Below are 24,511 nucleotides of genomic sequence, written 5' to 3'. Positions count from 1 at the left end.
CCCAAAATTCTTAGGAAACTCTAACTCTGTTGTTATGTTAGTGCAGAATTCACAAGGCATCATATCAGAAAAACTTGTTCTCAAAAAGGGTTTTGATGAGGAGTGCCTAGGTGGCTCAGTTGGTAAAGCAACTGCCTTCAGCTCAGGTAATGATCCTGGAGCCTGGGATTGAGTTCCGCATTGGGCTCCCCGCTCCACGGGAAGTCTGCTTCTCCCTCTGACCTTCTCCGCTCTCATGCTCTCTCTCTCAAATAAATAAATAAAATCTTTAAAAAAATATGTGGTTTTGATGAATGTATAGTATAAATAGTGCTTAAATAGCAGGGTATTAAACCTCACCTTCCCAAGTTTTTCACTGTAATCAATTTCATAAGAGTTTGATAATTTCAATCGAGTCCTATTTTTTCTCTTTCCAAATACAACTTTGAGAAACTTGCCTATAATAAATGAGAATTTTCTTAAGGTTATTAACAGATACACAACTTTAAATGAATGACTGTATCCTTCTATATTCTAAAGTATTATGTAAAGATAATTATAGATTATACCAAAAAAAGAAGGTTTAGTAGTAGGGCAAAAGGATTTAGGGCTTTGCTTTTACCATAATTTTAGCATGTTCCAATCTTGTAATGTTTTATTTAATTAAGTCTAAAATTGTACATTATATTCTTTGGATACGAAGGATAAAAAAGAACACATTTAGTGCTAGAAGTCAGTAAAATTGTTATGAATTCTTAAATATTCCTTCATATTCTCTAAAAGATACAAAAGCAGGATACATGCATTGCATACTCAGCTCCTAACTCTTGTTTGCGTTTCCAAGATTTTCCTGCTGGCACTGTCAGTGTCCGCATCTACTGTGATGGAGTCATTAAGGCCACAACAGAGATGAAATACTCTACAACGGCAAAGCCTAAGGAAAACCTACTGGGAGTGGCACATCCAGGAAACAGTGTGTGCCAGGTAGGTGGATCTTCCCACAAGATTGGTAACAAGCCAAAGAGCCAATGCTGGATAACAGAATGCATGCTTTGATATAAAGTCTGAATGTTGGTTGAATAAGAGTGAATTACGCATCAGTAGGGAGGGAGGAAATGGACTTCTGTGGTGCAGAGATGCAGATGAATTAGTTTGCTTAACTTAAAAGTCATTCCAGATAATGTCACTGGGAGACAGGTTTCCGTTACAAAATTGCTTTTGTGATGGACTCATTTTAAAGCTGCCAGGGAGCAGATAAAGAAAGACAGAAGGATTAGGCTGAACTCTTGAGAAACAAACACCCTCTTTATCCAGACCTGGACAGTGCAATATAAAAGTCAGGTCATTGAGGTTCAGGAGTCAGACAAACCAAGAGTACTACCGGAAAGGGAGCCCAGGGCACTAATCTAGGAATTGTTATTTTCATGTGGAAATTTCCAAGCTCAGTGTGTTTTTCTTTGTTTCATTTATTCCTGTTACCCAAAAGTGAAAATTATTGCTTTAAATTGATAGTGTTTATTAGGAATTCCAGAACTGCTCAGATTTTCAGGGAAGTGTGCAAAGAGGCATTTGCAAGCCCCAGGTTCTTTCTCTAGTGTGACAACGCATTATTCAGCAAAGAGGACTTGGTGAGGAGTTTCTAGTCTTCTCAAAAGGCCTTGTTTGAGGCGTTTACAGGCAAATGGAGATGCTGCCGATGCTTTCATCAGTAGAGAATGCAACAGTTGCATTTTGATTACTCTTAAACCATTGGTTTGACTTCTGCATTTTATTTATTTATTTTTGTTACCTGACCCACTTTCAAAAGGAAGTTGTTTAATGTGGAACGTTTATCCTTTATGTGCTTATTCCATCACATTTTCAGAGTTAAATAAATGACATTTCTTTTTAAAGCTACTTGATAATTAGATTATAACCTTACTGAATTGCCTTGGGTTTCTGGCATGGACAGGGAGGGTAAAAGGGACTAAAAGTGAAAAAGAGGTAGCTAAACAATGAGATCTTCAAATTTACCACAAAACACTCTATAACGAAATCATCAATGATAATATGGCTGACAGGTTGTCACGAAGCCTTATCTGTTTAAACTAGTTTGAAATTGGAGGCTTTGTTATTTATTTTGTGTGACACATTTTTCTGTTAGAACAATGGCAAAGGTAAAAATGTCTTAGAGAAGGTTCAGGAAATAAAGTACCATTTGTCAAACTGGTGAGTCTGAGGACGTTTGATAAAATGTCCATATTGTAATTGCAAAGCAAAAACAAAAGTATTAGCTTGAAATACAGATTGTTTCATTTTATTGTGACAAGTCTACCTTATCTTCCACTTTAAAAATTCCATTCATTGCAAAAAGATTAATAAAAGTGATATATTGCATTATCAGTATTCAGTTAGCATAGAAGTAAAGCAGAACCTCCAAACACATTTTTATGTGGATTTTACCTTTGTGGAGAAAACAACTTTCATATGCAAGAAAATTAAATATAATGTATTACTCAGACAATTTTTCAGAGTGCTTTATTATGCCAAGTCATGGTTCGTTTTACAGCTTTGAGTGAATAAAAACTGTTTTGTATCATTTTCAGATAGCTAGAAAATACTTTTCACACTCAGTGTCAGAAAAGAGAGGTGAGAAAAGAGAAAAGTGTCAGAAAAGAGAGGTGAGAAAATGATTACATCTTAGGGTTCTCCTCTTCACCTGTCCCTGGTGGCCTAGCAAAAAGAAGGATGCTGGACAGTCACAGCTTGATTCAGGCTTTTACTCAGGGGAGAATCACTTTGAACCTGAGTGAATACTGAGAGGTACAATTACTCTAACTTGGTGACAGCAGACTACAACATGGTAAGAAGAGACATTAGGAGATTTAGTTTAATCTGCACAACTTTAGATAGGCTTATGAGTTTGGTAATGTCGTCAGGGGACGTGGATGTGTCATGAAATTAGATCAAACAAATTCTGAGACTGAGACCTCAGACCAGACTGAGCTGTATTACCACAGGCCTGAAGGAGGGAAAAGGCTACCATTCAGTCAGCCTCTATCAAATCTTAGACCAGGAATGGCATGGGGTTCTCCAGTCCACCGGCACTTGGACCACATGAGTTATCCCTTCTGTGAATTTGCAAAGATAGTGAAAGGCAGACTCTACCCCTGATGAAAAAGAAGGAACTGCAGGGCATTTCCTTGGTGTGTGTTAGGGTTATTTAGCCTCAAATGAGGTGGCCCAGCCCATGCTGTGCTTCCCTTTGCAGGCATTTGGATTTCCCTTTTGACGTTTGGCTTTGTTCCCAAGCAGATTACATTTTTTAAAATGTGCAAAAAGGTTTGCTTTTCCATGCCAGCATAGAACATTACAGTAATTGTTTCTTTCATGTACTTGCTACTCTGTCACTTAATTGGGAAATTTGGATATTTTGCAAATAGTTGACTGAACATCTCTAGTCAAAGTACAGCATGCATTGTAATTTTATTCATTGTAGTTATCATACATTTGTAAGAAAATATACTACCAGATTTTAATTTCTTCAGTATCTGATCTACTTTGTTGAAATGGCATAGCGTAAGAGCCATCCTGAGTTTTCCTGTAAATTTTAATGGCAGATGTGACTTAAGTAATCTTAAAAATTAGTAGTAGGACACTTCCCGTAATCATTTAAAAGCTATTGGGCATATAATAATGTGAACATCCTGTGAATTTGAGGAAAGGAATACTAATGAGAAATCTGTAGGTTTTATTTTTCAGTAATCCTAGAACTTATAATAAGAAACTTTATATTATCATTTAAAAGCTGTTGGATATATAGCAAAATGACCACTCTGTGCATTTGAGAAAAGAAATGATGAGATTTTTAATTTTCTTAGTTTATTTTTAATGATGTCCATTAGGTTTTAAATAGTTTACCTAATTTGCCTTAATTATCTAACTCCCTAAATCATTTTATCTTTTTTGGATAGATATTAAATCCCAGCATGTAGCCTCATAAACGTACAATTTCCAGAGCATTACCTAAAACAACAAATTTAAGAGAGATTCAATGAAAAAATGAAAAAAATCCAGAGTCCAACTTGGGAAGATAATTAGAATTCAAGTGCTAGCGTTAGATATACTGGTAACTCCCATTTAACTGAGATAATTAAAACCTTTGAGATTTTCATTCTATTTACAAAAGCATCTGGGACAACCATAAAGCTAACTTTGTATGGGAACAACTAGATACAATATAAGAAAACAAATTAGGTCAAAATGCTAAAAGAACATAGCAATTATTGATCAAATCATTAGCATCCTATCTGTTAAAAGAGTTTCTGAAGTGGTACTAAATAATTCTTTTTTGTTGTATTTCTTGTTGGTACAATGATACCTTTGTGCTGCCTGTATCGATCATTTTGCACAGTTTGCTTTATACTCATTGAAATCTTATTTTCATGTTAGGGTACACATCATTTCCAGTTTTTATTAAATTATATATATGATTCAATCTTTGGTTTGCTGTTTGCATATATTTAATATAGTGTGAACCCAAGTACAGTTGGGATGAGGGAAGATACATAAGGAACTCTCATATCATGAGGAGTTTTGTAGTTGTGAATCGTACTCTTAAAAGTTAGTTTTATCACAAGGTTAAATTCAGATGTTAGCAGGTGATTCAGGAGATTCACCCCAAAGCCTTTCAGTAATTTTTTTTAATGTCCTTGTCTCCTTGGAAAGACTGGTGGACACCATTCTTCTTCTTTTCATCAGCTTCTGTTGATGAGCAGTACAGAACCATCTAGTATCTATACTTCACCATAATGCCAGTGTCATCTGAGATGCTCCCTTGCTACAGACTTCTGCTGACCCCCTGGATAAGATGCAAAATCCCCTGAATGGCATATCAGGCTGCAGAGTCCCACATCTCTCCCAACGTCGGCTCTTACCACAGCATACCCTCCATGTCTTTCTTCTTAATTCTCTCTTTGAGTCCTATGGTTTAGCCCTCCATGGTTGCTCCCTCTTAGCACATATTAAGCTCTTCCTTCTCTCCCCCTTCTTTAAGGCATGGGCATTGTGGGTTTTTTTCATCCTCGCATACCCAGTTACTTTCCTGCAATTGGCTCCTGACACATGAGACACCCTGAGACAAAATGGGAAAACACAAGTGCTTGCTTTGTCCTCCAGTGCTAACTGAAAACGTAAGTGGAGAACTATAGTACAGGTATATAAATGATAAGAAGGAGAATGAAAACTGTCCTCTTAAAATACACTTTAATTTTTCCTCAGATTGAGTAAGTGAATCTGGTATTTATGAAAATGAAGAACACTCAGAGGCCCTGGATACCAGAAAAGTGGAGAATTTGTGCTATACATTTTTCATGTTCTACCTCAGGAATGAACCATATGTTCACCATGTTGCTTATTATGGACTTTTAACAGCTACAGGGTTCCAGATTCTAGTCTTCCCTTTCTTTTGAATATTCAGTAATGTTTGCTACTCAAAAAATGCCTACGATCTACTATCTACGATCACTCTTTCAAAAAGGCTGCATGTTATCTTTTCTTTCCCTTTCCTGGAAAGTGACTGCATAGCACAGGAGAACCGTTTCATTCTGGGTGGTGCAAGTGCAGGAGTTAGTTTCTTAAACCGAATCAGCAATCTCTTCATGAGAGCTCATTCTCTTTAGTATGGAAGGAATTTCCTCATATGTACAGTGGAGGAAGCTAGAATATATGATCTGCGTTGGCCAATTCTGACTCAAATATTCCACAGTTTTATGACAAAAAATAAATACTTCAACTGGGAATTCTGACCACTCTCACCAAAGAGGATTGGCTTGCAAGGGTTCTCCATGCACCCTTTCTTTCACTTGTATTAGCACTTCTTCCCAATTTTCCCTGCAGAGAAGGAAATGATGTGAATTTCATGTATCTTTCACCACTTTTATTACGTGTTTCCTATTTCTGATGAAATATTTGAAGTGAGGAGGGGAAGAAAAAATGAAGTACCATAGGGGCATTTATTTCTGGATTCCTTTTTTCATATTTTTATGCCCTTAATTAGAATGGATCAGTAAAAATAGGCGTATCTATCGAAACTTCCATTTTACTGATAAAATAAGTGACATTTTGTGCCATGCCTCCACCTGGGATAACGATTCAGCAATGGTTACTGATGCCTTATTTGGATAGTTCAGACTTAAACAACAATCCTCAGCTCACTTGCCAATCATTGAGTCAAACAGGAGCATACCATTTGGTCCCTTCATCCACTTATTTAGGAAATAAAAAATAAATTAGTTAAGTTTAACAGCAGTTACAGTAGCTATTGTCGGGGAAAAAATAAGTATTTCTGAATGGAGTTACTTAGCCATGAACACAACCATAGTTTTAGTTCCCATTAATTCTCTATCCTATAAGCCATCTCAGTCCATATTGGCCCCATTCATTTTAGCTTATGTTTCACTGTTGTTTAGCATGTATCTTATTAATGCCACTTTAATTTATAGTTTCTGCTTACTCAGTGGAAATAAATACTCCCTTCATTTTTTATTTCTCCCAACTAAGTATCTCTTTGGCTTTTTATATTCCCCTCTCCTCTTGTCACTGGGGTGGCTTTGACTGCCCTTTGCAGATGATGTCTGTGTGTCCACGTCAGTGCTTCCTGTAAATGACCTCATTCGAGGGCAGCCTTCTGCTTTAATATCTAGCTCTTTAGAGGCTTCAGATCCTCTTCAACCATAAAGAATGTTTTTAAACAATCCAGAAAACAAAGCACAAGTCAAATACAGTTAACAATATTCCTCCATTGCTATTATTCATAACAAGACAATTAGGGAAAATTACAGAATCTGCCTCTGGAATGAATCCCAAATCATCAATAACCCTTTGGAAATTAGAAGACTGAAAAATCCTTGTGGCAAAAATGTGTTTGTTGGCATTTTTAAAAAGTCATTATGCATTCTGTGGGCCTCTTTCCTAATAATAGTTATAATATCAACAATAAGATAAAGCAATAAAGTAAATATGTAATCTGGGAACTCTAAATTGTGTTTAGCATTCACAAAATATGCTTCCACAGTAAACAGCATCGAGACGCAGGAAATGAAGTAAAAGAAATCTTTGACAAGGAAAATTCAACTTCTAAGAATCCTGCCTCTCTCCCTCCCACCCCTCTCAGCCATTTAGCTGTCAACCATATTGCCTTAAGTAGCAGCACACAAAAAATATAGTATGTCAATTTTGCTCAAGTCCTACACAACAAATCCAGTGGATGTTTTTCTTGTTCAATTTAACTTGACTTTCAGCAGCAACTGATACCATTGACCAAACTCACTTTCCTGATTTTTTTTTTCCCCTTAGCTTTCAAGAAGCCCTATCTTGGGCACCTGGGTGGCTCAGTGGGTTAAAGCCTCTGCCTTTGGCTCAGGTCATGGTCCCAGGGTCCTGGGATGGAGCCCCGCATCGGGCTCTCTGCTCAGCGGGAAGCCTGCTTCCTCCTCTCTCTCTCTCTCTCTCTCTCTCTCTCTGCCTGCCTCTCCACGTACTTGAGATCTGTCTGTCAAATAAATAAATAAAATCTTAAAAAAAAAACCAGCCCTATCTTTCTGGTTTTCCTTCTCCTGCCTTCACCTTTTCTTCTCAATATCCTTTGTAATCTCTTCTTTCCATGATCTAGAAAATAAAGTTACAATTTCAATATTTCATTCTTAGTCTCTCTTCCTTTCCTGATAAATATTCACTTGCCCAGGTTAGCTCATCCACTTACAAAATACAATCCAAATGTGGTTTTCCCAGTCTTTCTGACTCGGGATAGGCATCATTGTCCAGTTTAAACATCAAAAACATAAGAGTCTCCTTAATACCCTCTACTGTCTCACCTGACAAATTCAATCCATATCAGTTTTACTCCGTGAATATTGCTCACTTCTCTCCACATCCCTCCAGTTCTAGCACCTCATCCTCTGCTTTTCCTCTGCCTGAACCCCAGCGGGCTCCTCACTGGTCCTCCGCCATGTGTTCTTGCACCTGACCCTACTCATCTCAAAGTCCATAGTCAGAGGGAATCTTTTAAAAAGAAAGATCTCAGCAGGCAATGCTCCTGCTCAAACCCTTTTGTGCATTCCAAAGGTTATGTGGATTTAAAAAAAGAAAATCTTTAACATGAACAATATGGCCCTGTAGACGCTGCCTCCTCTCTTTCTCTCCAGCTTAATCTCACTCTCATTCCTCTTTCTCTGCACTCTAGACACACTAGTCAGCTTCCAGTTCCTGGACTTTTAGTTCCTAATTTCCTACTACAGGGCCTTTATATATGCTCTTCTTTCTAACTGAAACATTTTCCCAATCTCCTTTTCCCTCACTGACTTCCGCTAGTTAATTCTAATTCATCTTCCAAATTTTAATTCCAGCTTCTCTTCTTCAGTGAAGCCTCCCTTGAACTTGTACATCTCCCTATGTATCTCTTTGTAGCACTGATCACATTCCAATTTGATATCTCTGTGTATAATATCTGTCAAATTAATATCTGCCTCTCATTAAACTCCAAGGTCATTTTGGGCAGAGATCCTATCTATTTGGTTCCCTGTTTCATCTCCAGAGCCAAGTACACTGCCAGAAATGTGGTTACTGAATGCCTGTTCCATTGGGCAAAAGAATGAGAGGTATTTTATTCATTAAGTTACCCTCCCAAACTGAAGTGACCCAGCTATCAGAGCCCCTTATTCCAACAGCCACCAGCTTCCCCATAGTACAAGCACAGCCTTTTTTCAGAGCTCAGGTTATTGGACTGTTGGCTGAAGGAGTGTTGTTTCTGACTGAAATAGAAAAAGCAGGACAAAGAAGGGAAAGACAAAGGAAAAACCAAATGAATATAAAACAATGAGACTAATTCTAACAGTCTACCTTGGGAACTAGTACCTTAAACAACTCAAAAAATAATTTCAAAAAATTAGGAAATCATGGCATTATTTAGAGAAGTCTTTTTTGAAAGACATTTCTCTGGATATTATAGGGCAATTTTTGTTTTAAAATTTGTGTTATTACCTATTTAACAGTAAGTTGTTACAAATTAATTGCTAAAGGGAGGTAAGGGTGAGAAGATTCATGGTTCCTAGGACTGTTCTTTCTAATGCCTGCGTTAGGAGAACTTTGGTCTTTTGTTTGTTTCATCATTAATGTCATTAAATATGTCTATTTTTGAGTCTGCTCAGGTTTGGTCAAATTAAAGCTTTGAGACTTTTTGACATTATGTAAATGAGGGGTCATATTGAAAAATTCAGCATAATCAAGCTTCAGTCAATTTCTAGTAAGGTTTTTTTTAACTTTATTAGATTGCCTTTACCTAAATTATAACGTTTATGCATGACTGATGGAGATGGCAGAAGCTCCTATTTGTTCCCCCAGAATTTCTTTTTCCTTTCTTATATGATAATATAACTTTATCTGGGCACATGTTTGCCCAGGTAAATATTGCACTTCCTGATTCCCTTGAAGCTGGGCAGAGCCATCTAACTACCTAACCGGTGGCTGGGAGCATGTCCGTAGATATGTGCACATCTCTGATCATGTCCTTTGAAGAAGGGTGGAGTCTCTCCTTCACTGACTTTTGTCTCTAACTGGTTACAGCAACAACATGGCAGTGATGGATGAATCAGCTAGGACCATGAAGAGGAAGTATAGCACTGAACCCAATAGAGCCCGGATCCCTTAATCAGCCCTAAATTAGTTTGCCTAATTCCAGGCTTTCATGTTAAAGAGAAATAGGCTTCCATCTTGTTTAAGCCACTGGCATTTTGGGTCTCAGTACCACAATAGCCAAACCTACCTTCTAATTGATTTATAAGACATGGGCCATTGAATTTAAAAATTTAGAAAGAAAAAAACAACTATTTTCTTCAGTTGCTACAAAAACAAGTTTGGGGAGCAGTCTCCTCATTAGAGACTGGTGTGCTATTCTAAATCACAGTGATTGCATTTCATGAGTAGGTATGAGAGCTCACATTATAGTATTTAGAGAAAAGGGAATTAATATGTACTGGAGATTTTACACATTTTAAACTCTTAAATAGTTTTGTCAGTTAAGTATCATTAAGGTCCATAGCTAATGAGTCCTAGAGCAGGAATTTCAACACAGGTTTCTCAGATCTGAGACATTTTTTCTTATTATAATACCATTTTTGTGCTATGTAAAGAGATGCCACAACTCTGAATACTGAACCAATAATAAATAGAACATATTTGAAGAGCATCTTAGACTGCATTGTTTTATATTTTTATATTTACTTTTGCATTTGTGGTCAGACATAGGTTGAAATTCTAAGAACTGACTCACTTAAAACTTAGGAAAATTAATATGACAAAGAAAAATATCTCCTTTATCTTATTCTGTCACTTATTTAGGTTACTGCATTAACTGTTTGGAGTTAAATACTCATAATGTTTAAAAAAAAAAAAGTCTTTGCATAACCCTGGCAAGTATTTGCTTTGCTCCTTTACCCATCATTTTCCTTACGAGCTACAGTAGGAAACTTTGTTTAAGATATGTTATGTAAGCTATCAAATTCCCCTTTAAATGGCTATCTTGGCTCACTTTCACAGAACACACCGTGAACAATGGAACAAACGAAATGACCTTTCTTTCACTAGTTAAACAAGCATAACAATTTGTTATAATAAAAATAACATGTTTTGAGCTCAACCATTGACTTTCCTTTTAGATATCTGAAGGTAAAGAGTAAAATGGAACCATTTAATAGGCTTTGTCTCCGATAACATTTTACAACCCTCCTATGGTTATTTCACTCAAGTTGTTTCTCTTGCTAATCAAGGTACTTTAAAACTATTACTGTCTTTCTCTACCAGATCTGTAACATTACTTTAATATTCTGTGGCCAGACTGATAAGGTTCATCACCCACCATTAACGCTGAAAACACTACTTCTTTGCCTGCTTCTGCTGTGAAACCTGGACAAGCCAAATTCTCACATTTTTAACCACCCAGGCAGCTAGAGTTTTCATGTTAAGAGTTAGACAAACAAACACAAGGGGACCAACATCTTTGGAGCTTTTGTTTTTGTGGTTAAAAAAAGAATGGATGTGGTTGACAGTAGCCTACTTTACCATCCGCCTCCCATGTATGCTGTCTTTCCTTCCCCTTTCTGGCTGCATTTGAAGTGTCCATCATGAAACTATGGGACCATAATTTATTCTTTACTCAAAAACTGTATCAGATTTTATTCTTTTCTCTGTGGCTAGAATGTAGTATTATATACAGTGTGTTTAGAATGTAAAGGCATAAGTTAAAATCCTTGATATTGCGCTTACTAGCTCTACAGTTTGGGGTGTTACTAAGTTTTTTATAACATAGTATCGCATCTATTAAAAAAAAAAAGGCATTTAAAAAAAATCTACCATGAAGGCATGTTATAAAAATTAGAGACAAATTATGTAAACTTAGCATATTCTAGGTATCCAGCGTTTAGTTATTAGTACCTCAACTCCTGAGTCTGTTTCACTGTATGGACTTATGTTATACCTGAAACATAGAGGCTTTCGTACCAGTCCAGACATCTGAAGACATTGCTTCTGTTAGATGATACTGTTCTAAAATCCTATTAAGGATAGTCTCTCAGTGCAGTCATGCCCAAGCAGTATTGATGCCCCTTACTCAAGAAAGGGGTACATCAGACTTTTAAGGGGGTGCTGCTATGTAAATAGACTCTTCTCAAGGAATTCAGCTTTGTGTAATGAATATTTCCTGGTTTGTTTATTTTTCCGGTTCATTTTGTTCCTTTTTTTTTTTGTATTTACTTAAACTTTTAATTATTAGAAATTATAGATGTGTATGTATTTGTAAGAAATAATAGAGATTATGTGTTTGGTTTTTCGTTTGTGTTTGGTTTGTGTTTTTCAAGGAATTGGTCCATTTCATGTAACTTGTCAAAATTATGTGTGTGGACTTGTTTCTTGTACTTCCTTATTATCCTTTTGATGTCTGCAGGTTCTATAGTGATATCCCATGTTTCATTCATGATGTTTGTCATTTGTATCTTTTCCTTTTTTTCGTCAATTTTTCTAGAGGCTTGTCAGTTTTTTACTAGTGTTTTTAAGAGAATTATCTGTTACATTGACTTTTTTCTATTTTATGTCTTCTATTTATTGATTTCTGCATTATATTTATAATTTTTTTCCTTCTACTTGCTTTGAGTTGTTTTTTTTGTTTTTTGTTTTTTGTTTTTTTTAGTTTGTTGAAGTGGGAACCCATCGTATTTACCTATATTTTTTACTTACTATGTTCTTTCTTCCTTCTTCATGTTACAAGATTTTTTCTTCTATCATATTCTTACTGTTTAAAGAACTTCCTTTATCCATTATTGTAGGGTACATCTGCTGGCAATAGATTTCCTCTTTTCCTTCGTTTGAGAGTGTCATGATTTCTATGTCATTTCTAAAGGATGCTTGTGCTGGGCATAAGATTCTTGGTTAATAATTCTCTTCTTTTAATTTTTGACAAATAGTGTGCCACTTCTTTCTACTACTACTACTACTGTGTTTCTAATTGTTTTTACCCTATAGAGTAAGGTTTTGTTTCTCATTCAAATTTTTTTTCTTTGTCTTTAATATTCAGCAGTATAACTATAATGTTTCTTGAAATGACATTCTTTGGCTTTAAGTTGTTTATGGTTTGTTCAGTTTCTTGAATCTGTAGGTTTATCTCTTGCTAAATCCAGGAAGTTATCAGCCATTATTTCTTTGTGTAACTTTTTCATCCCTATCCTCTTTCTCCTCTTCTCCTAGGATTCTGATCACATGAACCCTAAATCTTTTGTTATAATCTCACAGATCCCTGACACTGGTATTTTTTTGTCTGTGAGTCTTCTGTCTCTGTTGTTGAGGTTGAGTATCTTTCATTGTTCTATCTCCAAGTTCACTGATTCTTTCCTTTGCCCCTTGCATTATGCTGTTGAGCCCACCCACAGCATTTTGATTATTGTGTTTTTCAGTTATAAAAATCACAATTGATTCTTTTCTATACCTTCTATTTCTTTGCTGAAACTTTGTATTTCCTTGCTGAGGCTTTTAAAAAAAATTATTTCAAGAATTATTGTATTATCTTGTTGAAGCTTTTCATCATGACTGTTTTAATATCTTTTCCAGATGATTCTAAAATCTTTGTCCTCTTTGAATTGACATTTATTGATTGTCTTTTTTTATTCAGTTAGAGATCTTCCTGGTTCTTGGTATAAAAATTGATTTTCTATTAAAATGTGGACACTTTAGTTGTATTTAAGTAGAAGAAAAGGAGATAGTACTGTTCCGTCTTCTCAGAAGTGGCATTCCATGATTCTAAATATCTTTTAAAACAGATACTTTATATATTTTTCTCTTTTAAAAAATACTTATTATAATAAAGTTGTTTATCAGGAATAACTATATGTATCTGTATAGATATATATATATATCATGCTTCAGATTCATATAGAGTCATGATTTATAAATATGTATGTGATTTTTTTTTTAAAGTACATTAATCAATCCCACATTTCCTTGCATGACACTGAAAGAATTCTGGAAAAAGTCATATATTTATTTCATATGTACAAAGTTGTTATCCTTTTTTTAAATATAAGATTGTCTATCTCATTGCTTAGTTTTTTCTGAATTCTTTTTCTGATATTCTTGATAGGTATAGATCTAAGCAAAAGTACATATGTATATATATTTATATTATTCATATATAAGTAATCTTTCTTATAACCAAATACTAGTGTAAACATAATTTTATCATTACATTCTAATTTTCACATCAAGTTGTTCCTTATTAACTAAAATCTTAGAGTGGTTAAAGGTGTTGCTGAATAAATGTTAAACTACTCTAATTTAACCTCTATTTGAACAATCATTATATCAACCTCATTAAGTATGTTTTAGGTTGCACAATTTATTTTAAGGAGAGGAAATTATTTTTTACAAGCAAAATTCATATCAGCTTTATTCATAACAGACAAAAATGAAAAAAACCCAAATGTTCTCTAACTGGTGAACAGATTAGCAAAATGCAGAGCACCCATGACATAAAGAAGTACCACTCGACAACAGAAATGAGCATTCTTTTTTTTTTCTTTTATTTTACTTTATTTCTTTTCAGTGTTCCAGAATTCATTGTTTATGCATCACACCCAGTGCTCCATGCAATACGTGCCCTCCACAATATACCCACCAGGCTCACCCAACCTCCCACCCTTCTCCCCTCCAAAACCCTTTTTGTTTCTCAGAGTCCACAGTCTTTCGTGGTTTGTCTCCCCATTTTCAAATTTCAATGTCAGTGTTTAGAAAGGTTGCCTATTTGTGTCCTTGAAATTTAAAAATAAGCATAACTGCTCATATCAGATTTTTCTAGTTAGGATATCTTCTAGGGAGAAATTCTTTAGGGATCATTTTTAATAGCCATTTCTGTGATTTTTCACATGTTTGTTTGTGTCCTATACCATTTTTTTGTAGGCATAATACTAGTAACAGAATTGTGAAATGGAAAATAGATGTGATTCAACTAGTTATGATAGGCTGGAATATTAAAAGTTTCCTATATCTTTCCTAATTAAATAATTGTCTACATGGTGAAGGTTTTTTCCTTCTTCTGATTTTAAAAACACTGCCACTGTATTTTTAAAAATTCAGTGGTATAAGCAGTAGCATCTCTCACATTAAAGTGTCACAGTGCCTTAGGGGAAGAAATGGTGCTTCCCAAATTCCTACTGGGAACTCTTGCCCTTTTGAATTCTCATCTGTGTCTCAGAATCTCAGAACTGGAAGGAATCTCAGAATTGATCTTACACCTAACTTATATGTGAGTGTGGTGACTCAATGACACACCAGTCTGTCCATATTAAATCTTGCACACTTTATGGAATAAATACCATGTTTATCTCCTCACATAGGAATGTCACTAACTAGATAATAGTCTATGCAGAACTCTTGTGGCCAATGGCACAATTTTTAAAGAAAATTTATAAACTAATGTTATGGTTTTAATATTTTCATGGTCCCTTTCATTAGTTCGTATAGCTAAGACATTCTTTTTGAGGTTTAGTATACAGAAAGTGTAACTATATTGCCAGTAATGTAAATAAGTTTAATTCAATCCACATAATAAACATTTCCATGTTAATTTTTATAGGCCTTAAACAACTCCTTGTTGCTCACAGAATGAATTATAAACTTTTTATTTCATATACAAAACACTTTTTGAAATGCCCACTTCCTTCTCTCTCATTCTTCTGCAGTTGTATGGAAATTTCTAAAACCCTTAACTGGATCATGCTTTATGATACCTCCATGACAATATGCAATTTGTTCCTTTAGTCCAGAATGCTCCTTATATGCGTGGCAATCTCAGTTTAGCTCATCTCGCCTACAAAGCCGTTTCTAACCTTTTCATCCCATGTGGAATTGAGCCACCTCCCTTTTGCCTGCACTGTACTTAACCCATGAAGATTTTCTATCATCGTACATTGAACTCAATTCATTGCCCATATGTAATTAGATGACCATGAATTTCTTGAAGGCAGGGCTTATTGTTGAATCTCTCCTCCTTTTAAAAAAAAAATGCTCCAGAACTAATGGTCTCATATAGTCCATAACCATAGCATTAAGAAGATTAATGTTGGTTTTGCTTAGCATTCGATAGCTCTAAGTTGAGAAGACTTTCATCCTCTCTCTCCACTTTTAAGGAGGACTTTTAAAAATCCAGAGAAGCCCAGACCACTTTGTTATTGAAGGCATGCAGATTTATTAAAAGAAATAGAGTAAGAAAATGTCTTTTTTTTTTCAATCCAGTCATTTAATTTCTGTGACTAGGTATTGGTAATAAGTCTAATTTTATTTGGAAATCATAGAAAAACCTTAATTAGGAACTATTGTTCCACAAACCTCTCTCTACTCGATGGCTTTGCTGATTGGCCCACCTCCTCAGATATAGTTATCCAGGTCTCAAGCCAAACTAGTCATAGCCATAGCTCACAAAAAACAATTTTAAAGGAATGGTGGGTCTGTAATAGGCTTGTCACGGGTAGTATGATTCTACATGGCTCATCTCCCAAGTGCTCAGTTTAGGGAAATAGAGTCAACATATAACTTATTCTATAGCTGGGGGCAGGGGGAGACCAAGATGAATATTCCCCGTCACTTTAACACAGAAGTGAAATAATCTATTTAAAACTATACCATTTCTGATCCTTAGGTTGAAGAACCAGACTCATCATTTTATTACCTCATTTATTAAAATGTAACACGTATTTTAACATAATTTATTTTTGAAACAAATTCCAGTGTTATCATTGATCTGCTGTAAAGCTTTATTAAAATTAATAGGTATTTAAATAAAATTATTCATCCAGGCACAAAGGTTTTTATTTATTGCATCTATTTTTCCATTGTTTTAACAACTGATTTTTAGAGGCACCTGGGTGGCTCAGTTGGTTAGGTGTCTGCCTTCAGCTCAGGTCATGATCCTGAGTCTACCCTTCCCCCTGCTCAATGAGGAGTCTGCTTCTTCCTCTATCTCCACTCCTCCCTCAGCTTGTGCTCTCTCTCTCTCTCTCTCTCACTCACTCTCTCAAATGAATAAATAAAATCTTTAAAAAAAAAAAGTAACAAGTTTTAGTCAAGCCCCTAATGTTCTGTACTTTTCAAAAGAGGGGCCAGTTTTATTAGATAGATTAACCAACATTTACCCCAGCTCATGATCTTTATTAGGTTGCACTAAGATAAGTTTCTATGTAAATAACTGAACTAATAAAAATTTCTTTTTTGTTTGAAAACAGAAAGACATTGATGAACTTGATGATATTCTTACATCCATATTCAAACGTGAGATACCATATTATGAGTTTCAATCGTTCCAACCTGAAATCAACCCCCAAAAAGAACGTGAGTATTTTCCAACTGCATCAATTATTCACACACTATAACTAGTTAATAAATATTATAGCCAAGAATATAGCTAGCTGCACTGCTGATTAAATGTTTTAGACAATTCCCATCCCTTGGCAAGAGAGCACGTTTATAACAAACTTCTAGAGGTCCATTTGGTAAATTGTTTTATCATGAGCCCCAAAAATGTGCCTAACTTTTAAAATCAGCAAACCTGATTCCTGTTGTTATTCTGAGGAAATTTTTAGACAATTGATAATGGAGATTGTTCATCACAGCTTTATTTATAATTACTGAAAGTAGAAATAACAATCAAGGTAATTGATTAAATAAATTTTGGGACATCCATTAATGCAACATCATAAACAAATTTTATTATGAATTGATTTGCTGGCTGGAGTGATGCTTTGATATATACTTAATTGAATAAAAGCAGGGTACATAGCAGTAGATAGAGTGTGATCTTCTGCTTAAAACAGTACATAGGTTTAGTAGTATATATGTATCTGTATATATACATATTATATATATGATAGTATATATAGTTTATATATAAATAAATATAGTTTATATATAAATAAATATGGTTTATATGTGTGTGTGTGTGTGTATGGTTTGGACAGGCATGCACCTGTTAACAATAGTTATGCAATTGCAGGTATTACGTCTTTTTTCCATTTTACTTAATCTGTGTTTTCCACAATGACTGTGTTATTTGTGTCATAAAAAGAAATATATATACGTATCAAGAAAATTATAGAGGAGCTACTACAAGAAAAATCATACTTCTAAATTTTATCATGAGCTCAGCGGTGTATTTTCAAAATCCCCTGTTCCTATGTAGTTTGTTGACACACTGTTTATAATTTGCTTATATTCCCACTGTGTGCCAAACACTATGATAGAGATGTAATGGTGAGTAAGACAGGCATGAAGCTAAAGAATATGAGAGGTTGACTATAGGTATACTGTAGGACTATTTAGCAGAGGCTTTTTCTGTAGGATTTCTATACTGTTTGAAGCGGTTTTATCCTCAGGCTGACAAGCCTCAGGGAAGCAGGAAGAAAAGAGTAGGAGTCTAAAGTCACAGCCAGTTGTGATTTACCTAGATGTGCAAGAACCTGTAAGATGTTTACATTATGAGTTTACATTACATGGAAAGGTTAATAATGGTCTAGTTTTGAAAAAAGGAATCCGGTGAGAGTGATAAAAGCTTATTTCCCATATACATTTTAACAATATATATATAACTCACTAAGGTTAGAAATTAAGTTAGGGTAGAAAAGGAACATAATTTGATTTCTCACTTGAGACACTCATCATTTGACTGGGAAACAAGATAATATATGTCATAACAGAAAGAAACAATGCACTAAACTCTATGGAATTTATTATATCAACAATAGAATTTTAGAAAAAAAGCTGCATTCTTTTTCAGGATATGCTTCATAAAGGAGGTAGGATTTTACCTATCTCTTGAATGATGTGTTCCCCTAAAGAAAGGGAAAGGAAACAGAAATTCTAGACAAGAGGAAGTGCATTGAAAAGTATGAGGATGGAACTATTACCCAATTTTTCAGATTTCTTCAGCATTGCATTTATTTAGGCTTGTGGAATAGAATTGTGGCTTTAGAGAGAAAGGAATGGTCTCTCATTTATATGGGTTAAGAATTCTAGCTAAGTTTAAAAGTGCTTCTCAGTATCTTGTTTAGGTTACAGAATGTGAGTTTTATTTTTTTAATTTTTTTAAAGATTTTATTTATTTATTTGACAGACAGAGATCACAAGTACGCAGAGAGGCAGGCCGAGAGAGAGGGGAAGCAGGTTCCCTGCTAAGCAGAGAGCCCTATCTAGGCCTCAGGACCCTGAGATCATGACCTGAGCTGAAGGCAGAGGCTTAACCCACTGAGCCACCCAGGCACCCTAGAATGTGAATTTTAGAGTTGGAAAGGATGGAAGAGCTCTGGTCCTTTATTTTTATAGAAAGAGAATTCTGGATGTGTTAAATCAGAGTTCCTGATACTGTGAATACAGTTAAGCTTCTACTTTTCTAACAAACCTCCAGGTAAAGCTGATGCTTGCCAGTCTCAGATCTTTCACTTAGTATTAAGTATTTAGAGCAGTGGTTCTCAGACTTGGTGCATATTATAATTAGCTCTGGAGCTTTAGAGCATTTGATGCCTAAACCACGTCCCTTTCCCCCAGCAATGAAGAATCTGGGAGTGGGTCCCAGCTCTCAGTACTTTAAAGTTTTCCAGGTGATTCCAGTGGGTGTCCAAGTTTATCAGCCCCTTGTTTCTTCAACATATTACAGATTTCTACCGCAAAATCATTCTTCGTACTGACCTTTGGCATAGAGAAAATACTATTCTCTCAGGTCAGAAAATTAGTAGTATAAGAAAGTTTTGAACCATTGCTAGAATATAATGATCATTACATGTTTGAAAAAGATAAAACAATTATAATTTTAAAAAGAAGTTAAAAATGAAAAGTTCAATATAATCTGGGTAATTCATTCAGAAACCTCATTGCTGGGTATTGTTAGATGACAGATGCTATGAAGCCTATAACAGAAGAAAACAACCATCATAATATCAGGCTTTCATTTCTAGTGGAAGTACAAAATAACAAAATACAAATCACAGAACAAAATACACAAGATAGACATGAATATGACTGAACTCATGTTTTGCTTGCTTCCTTGACCTCATAATCTTGAATTAGTGTCAGCTTCAAAAAGCTGGTCTTGAAGACCTTGCACCTGTATTTTCATAGTGTTCAAGTTAAATTGATGATAAGATTTGAGAAGCCTTTATACACAAAGTGGAATTAATTGAGCAAGAGAATTTGGGAAAGAAATGGTAGGTTGTTAAGGAAGTTCTATAGAAATATTTCTAGAGATGCACTGAGAAGTAAATTCAGCAAACAATGAACCAGGTATAACTCCAGATTCTATCCCTGAAGACAGTTCTATAATTATTTGGTGAAATGTTTTATTTATTAAATATTTATTATTTATTACTCTATATTTTAGCTGAAATAAATTGGAGGTTAGGACACTTTGTGGAGAAGATAGTCATAAGGAATTGGTAGAGTATACTCGGGTATTAACCTACCCTTAGGGTGAGCCATGGAATTACATACAAATACTCATGGTTCTTTAAAAATATGATGCTAAATGCTATATTAACCAAACTGTTATATCATTGTTCCATCCTCTTTTCAAGTTGACTTCGGTAGGTAAATTCTGGGCTTAGTTCCTTCTTACTTCATTTATAATAAGTAAAATGCTATTCCATATCATTATGCCTTGGCCATTTTCACTCCTGTCTTCCAATAAATTTCCTCATTTGACTTTTTTCCCCTAGGCAAGCAGCATTGAGATGTGGGATTATAGAGATAAGATAGAAATTATATAAGAAACCATATCTACTTTAGTGTTCTCTTACCCTGTAATGCTTTATTATTGACTTAAAAATAACATTTTTCATAGGAAAAAATTCTCCCTAGTAAAATAATAAAAGATTTCTAAATGAACTTGATATGGTAGCGGAACATAGGACTTTTGAACACAACAGTCATAGAAATAATTCATGTACAACGTTCCAGTACGTGAATCACTGTGGATTGTGAAATCAATACAGGGTATTTTAACAGGCAGTTTCCTACTGATACACAAGATACTAGAGTAAGAAGTATCCGAGTACCTTCTTAAAGTAAGCGTGAGTGATTTATGAGTGAATTCTGTTTTGGTTGTTGATTTGGTATAGGCCGCTGTGAAATCGGTTTGCAGGTGACTGATGGTAGGGTGGTGGGGCCAAGCAGCTCAGCTGCCAGACACCATTGCCTTAGCCCCTCTGCAACTCTCCCCTGTTCTGAGCTTCAAGCCCTCTTCTGCAGAGTCTTAGGAAAGTCTTGCTATAGCAGATACATAAACTTCCCTAACTTCAGAACCCTTCCAAAGACTGCAATAAAGATTACATGTCATGTAATAGGAAAAAATAAATAGCTTGGCTTGTTTTTAAAAGAGGCTACAGTTGCTGGTACCAATTTATAATTCTACCAGCAGTGTTATGCTCCACATCTTTTCTATATCAAGAAATGCAAGGGAATTTATTTTTGCCATCTGACAGGTGTGAAATGATATATCAGTCTTTAATTAATATTGTTATTATTAATAGAGTCATGCATCTTTTCTTTTGTAATTTACAATTTTATTTTTCTTCAGTGAATTTCCATTTAATAGAGTTCATGTATTTCTATTGGTTGCTATCTTTTTCTTAATCGAATTGGGGATTTTTTTCTTTTTCAGTTATATTCTTTTTTTTTTAAAGATTTTATTTATTATTTATTTGACAGAGAGAGAGAGAGATCACAAGTAGGCAGAGAAGCAGGCAGAGAGAGAGGGGGAAGCAGGCTTCCTGCCAAGCAGAGAACCCGATGCAGGACTCAATCCCAGGACCCTGAGACCATGACCTGAGCCGAAGGCACAGGCTTAACCCACTGAGCCACCCAGGAGCCCCTATATTCTTTATAGTAGCTATTTGTTAGTTCTATACATTGTAAATATCTACTTAATTGATTGCTTGTTTTTTAGTTTATATGGTATTTTATGTAAGCATATAATTAAGTTCGTTATAGAATTTGTTTCTATTAGAACTCATCCCCACCTCATTCTTAAAATTATCTTTGTTCTTCTTCCTCCTTTATTTGTCCTTTGATATTTAGGATCAGCTTGTCAAATTCTATTAAAAACTCTAATAAAGGGGTGCCTGAGTGGTTTAGTTGGTTAGGTGGCTGCCTTTGGCTCAGGCCATGATCCGAGGATCCTGGGATCAAACCCCACATAGGGCTCTCTGCTCAGTGGGGAGTCTGTTTCTCCCTCCCCTCCCCTCCATCCATGCTCTCCCTCTCTCTCTCTCTCAAATAATTAAATAAAATATTTTTTAAAGTTCTAATAAAATTGAAGTAAAGCTATAAGTTAATTTTGTAAAAATTACCACTTTTTAGCATACTTAACTCTCTCTGATCATATGCATGTAACTTTATTTATTTGGGTGTTTTTATTATATACTTCAAAAGTATTATATTTTTATAAAATCCTTAAAAACTTTTATTAGATTTATTTCTGATTATTTTATGGTTTCAATATCATCAAAAATGTTACTTTAAAATTATGATTTTTAATTATTTTTGACTCTTGACCTTTCCTTGATACCCATGGGATTGAGCCATGTATCTTATAACATATCATAGCTCTGTATGGAAAGAGGAGTTTTTGCAAATGAGGAATTACTATTCTAATTTCCTAGGAAGAAAATTAGGAACAGATAGAATCAACATCAGGGATATTTTACAAAAACATTTTTAATTGAATATTTTCCCAAAATATAAATTTTGCAAAACATGAAGTTATATGGACCTTTTCAGTTTTCTTTTTAAAATTTAATTCTTTTATTTGAGCATAGTTGACACACAATGTTACATTAGTTTCAGGTGTACAACATAGTGATTCAACAAGTTTGTGCATTATCCTGTGTTCACAAGTGTAGTTACCATCTGTCTGGATACATTGCTATTACAATACACTGACCATACTCCTTATGCTACACTGTATTCATTCCATAACTTGGAAACCTGTATTCGTTTTGATTATAAATTACTTGAGAAGAAAATAAAAAACAATGAAAAAAGTCAATCTGAAAGGAAAATAAATGGTTAAGATTATTCCTTATTTTGGGATAAGTAGTAATGGTGGTAGGAAAAAAATACAGTCATGTAATCTCACTTTAAATTAGTTACAAACACATCACTGTTTAGTAAATACACTAAATTAGGGACAGATTTACACATAACACACTATCAAAACATGTAACGATTGAGTAAATTGGAGATTTGGTATGTAAATTGACAGTAAAATTACAGATTTTTCCACTTATTTTCTTGATAACTCAACCTACAGGTATATAGATTTTCACATCTTCTACCCAGGACATTTGTTAGCATATTCTCAAGTTGATTTCATGAACTGATGGTTCAATTTGTATCAAATAATAATAAAATAAAACAAGCACTTTGAATCCCTTAAAATGTTTTCCACTTCAATAACCAAAAAAAAAAGAGTTATTCTTTTAGTATTATATTACTGGTATTTACTTTCACTGTGTTTCTTTGAAGATTCTATATTTCTCCAGGTAAGAAGTTTGAAAAGTTATTCTTACAAGCATCATACCTGTGATTGGAGAATGTACATTTAAAAAAAAAAAAAAGAGTAAGAAAGGAAGGAAGGAAGAAAGCAAAAAAAATAATGTTGATACCTAGGCAAAAATTTGACCTTCCCCACACATGAATTATTCCCCAGACAAGGAAGCACCTCTGGCCTTGAGTCCATAGAGAGCATAGGTAAGAAAGAACAGTACGTCCTATAGAATCAAAGAAAAACCTCCCTCGCCTGGGGTTGAATCCTAACATTGTGAAGATAGGCAATATGCTATCCGGAGTCCAGCAACTATTTATGAATGGTCAGCCCCTTCACATTTCAACATTTGTAATTCTTTCTCGTTATACCCATTCCCACTAGCACAGCAACACATATTCTGTAATAACGGAGAAGTCTGTAAATTATAGATTAAAAAAGATGAGCCTGTAAATGTATGTTTTTTCCCAGTTAAGAGAACTTTGATCTAAAAGATTTTATTAAGCAATTTTATTCGTTCATTCATATTATAAGTGTAAACAAAGTACCAGATACACTCCTAGGTACTCCTGGGTTGCCATTGTACAAAAACCTGTCTTCGTGGAACTCTTATTTTAATGAGGGCAACAGAATAAACAAAATATTGTTTTAACTAGTAATTCGGGTTTTAAGAAAAATCAAGTGGGGAGGTAGAAAGATTGGAGGTGGAGATGTCATGTGAAGATTATAATATAGTTTTGTATTATCTACATGTTAGAAATAGTATCTTGCTGCTACACAGAGAACAGATTATAGCTGGGTAAGAACAGAAGCAGTGACACCAGGCAGGAAGCCATTCTGCTTGTCTTGATGGGGCGAGGGGATGCGATGACAGCTATCACCTGGTGGGGCAGTGGAATTACTAACATGTGCCCTTACATGGTAGATATTTGAAGGTAAAAATGGTAGGACTTGCTGACAGATTGTCAAAAGCCCAGGAATGAGGTCGTTGTGGTATTCACAGCCATCGCCTGGATAAGACCACTCTGTAGAGAGGGTAGTTCAGAGTAAAAGTCAGTCCTGGGCATTGCACTATTTAGAGGCCTGGAAGAGAAATATCCATAAAAGGAGACTGAGAAGGATCACTCATTGAAGTAGCAGTGTTGTCTCTCGAGAGCAAGTAAGGAAAGTGTTTCTGAGAAAAAGAAGTGATCTACCACATCTTATCCTACCACTGAGAGTAGAAGTGGGAAAATGCCACATAATAATTTGTAATTTACAAAACCACTCACTAATGCCCAAAATGTCCCCCCAGTGGATCTAGGTATTCCCCAGATCTTTGCACCAAAAATATCACTTGGTCTATCAGTTTCTCCTGAAAGTCTCTATCAATAGATAGTATCTGTAGAGCAAATAATGGACAGATTAAGAATTACAGTTTTGAATAACTCC

The 24,511-nt window shown here is 35.0% G+C and overlaps 1 protein-coding gene across 4 annotated transcripts in view; it reads left to right on the top strand.

The window, feature by feature from the left end:
* The window catches only part of LOC111154080 (B-cell scaffold protein with ankyrin repeats 1), a 307,642-nt gene that overhangs the window by 99,117 nt on the left and 184,014 nt on the right, over positions 1-24,511 (top strand). For all 4 annotated transcript variants that reach the window (XM_022513462.1, XM_022513469.1, XM_022513445.1 and 1 more), the window contains exons 5-6: positions 824-963; positions 16,776-16,881. In XM_022513462.1, the coding sequence (XP_022369170.1) occupies positions 824-963; positions 16,776-16,881 (246 nt within the window). The remainder of the gene's footprint in view (positions 1-823; positions 964-16,775; positions 16,882-24,511) is intronic.

This window comes from Enhydra lutris, unplaced genomic scaffold, assembly GCF_002288905.1.
Source record: "Enhydra lutris kenyoni isolate GAN:26980312 unplaced genomic scaffold, ASM228890v2 scaffoldscaffold3, whole genome shotgun sequence".
Lineage (NCBI taxonomy): Eukaryota > Metazoa > Chordata > Mammalia > Carnivora > Mustelidae > Enhydra > Enhydra lutris.
This window is presented reverse-complemented; position numbering and strand designations above follow the sequence as displayed.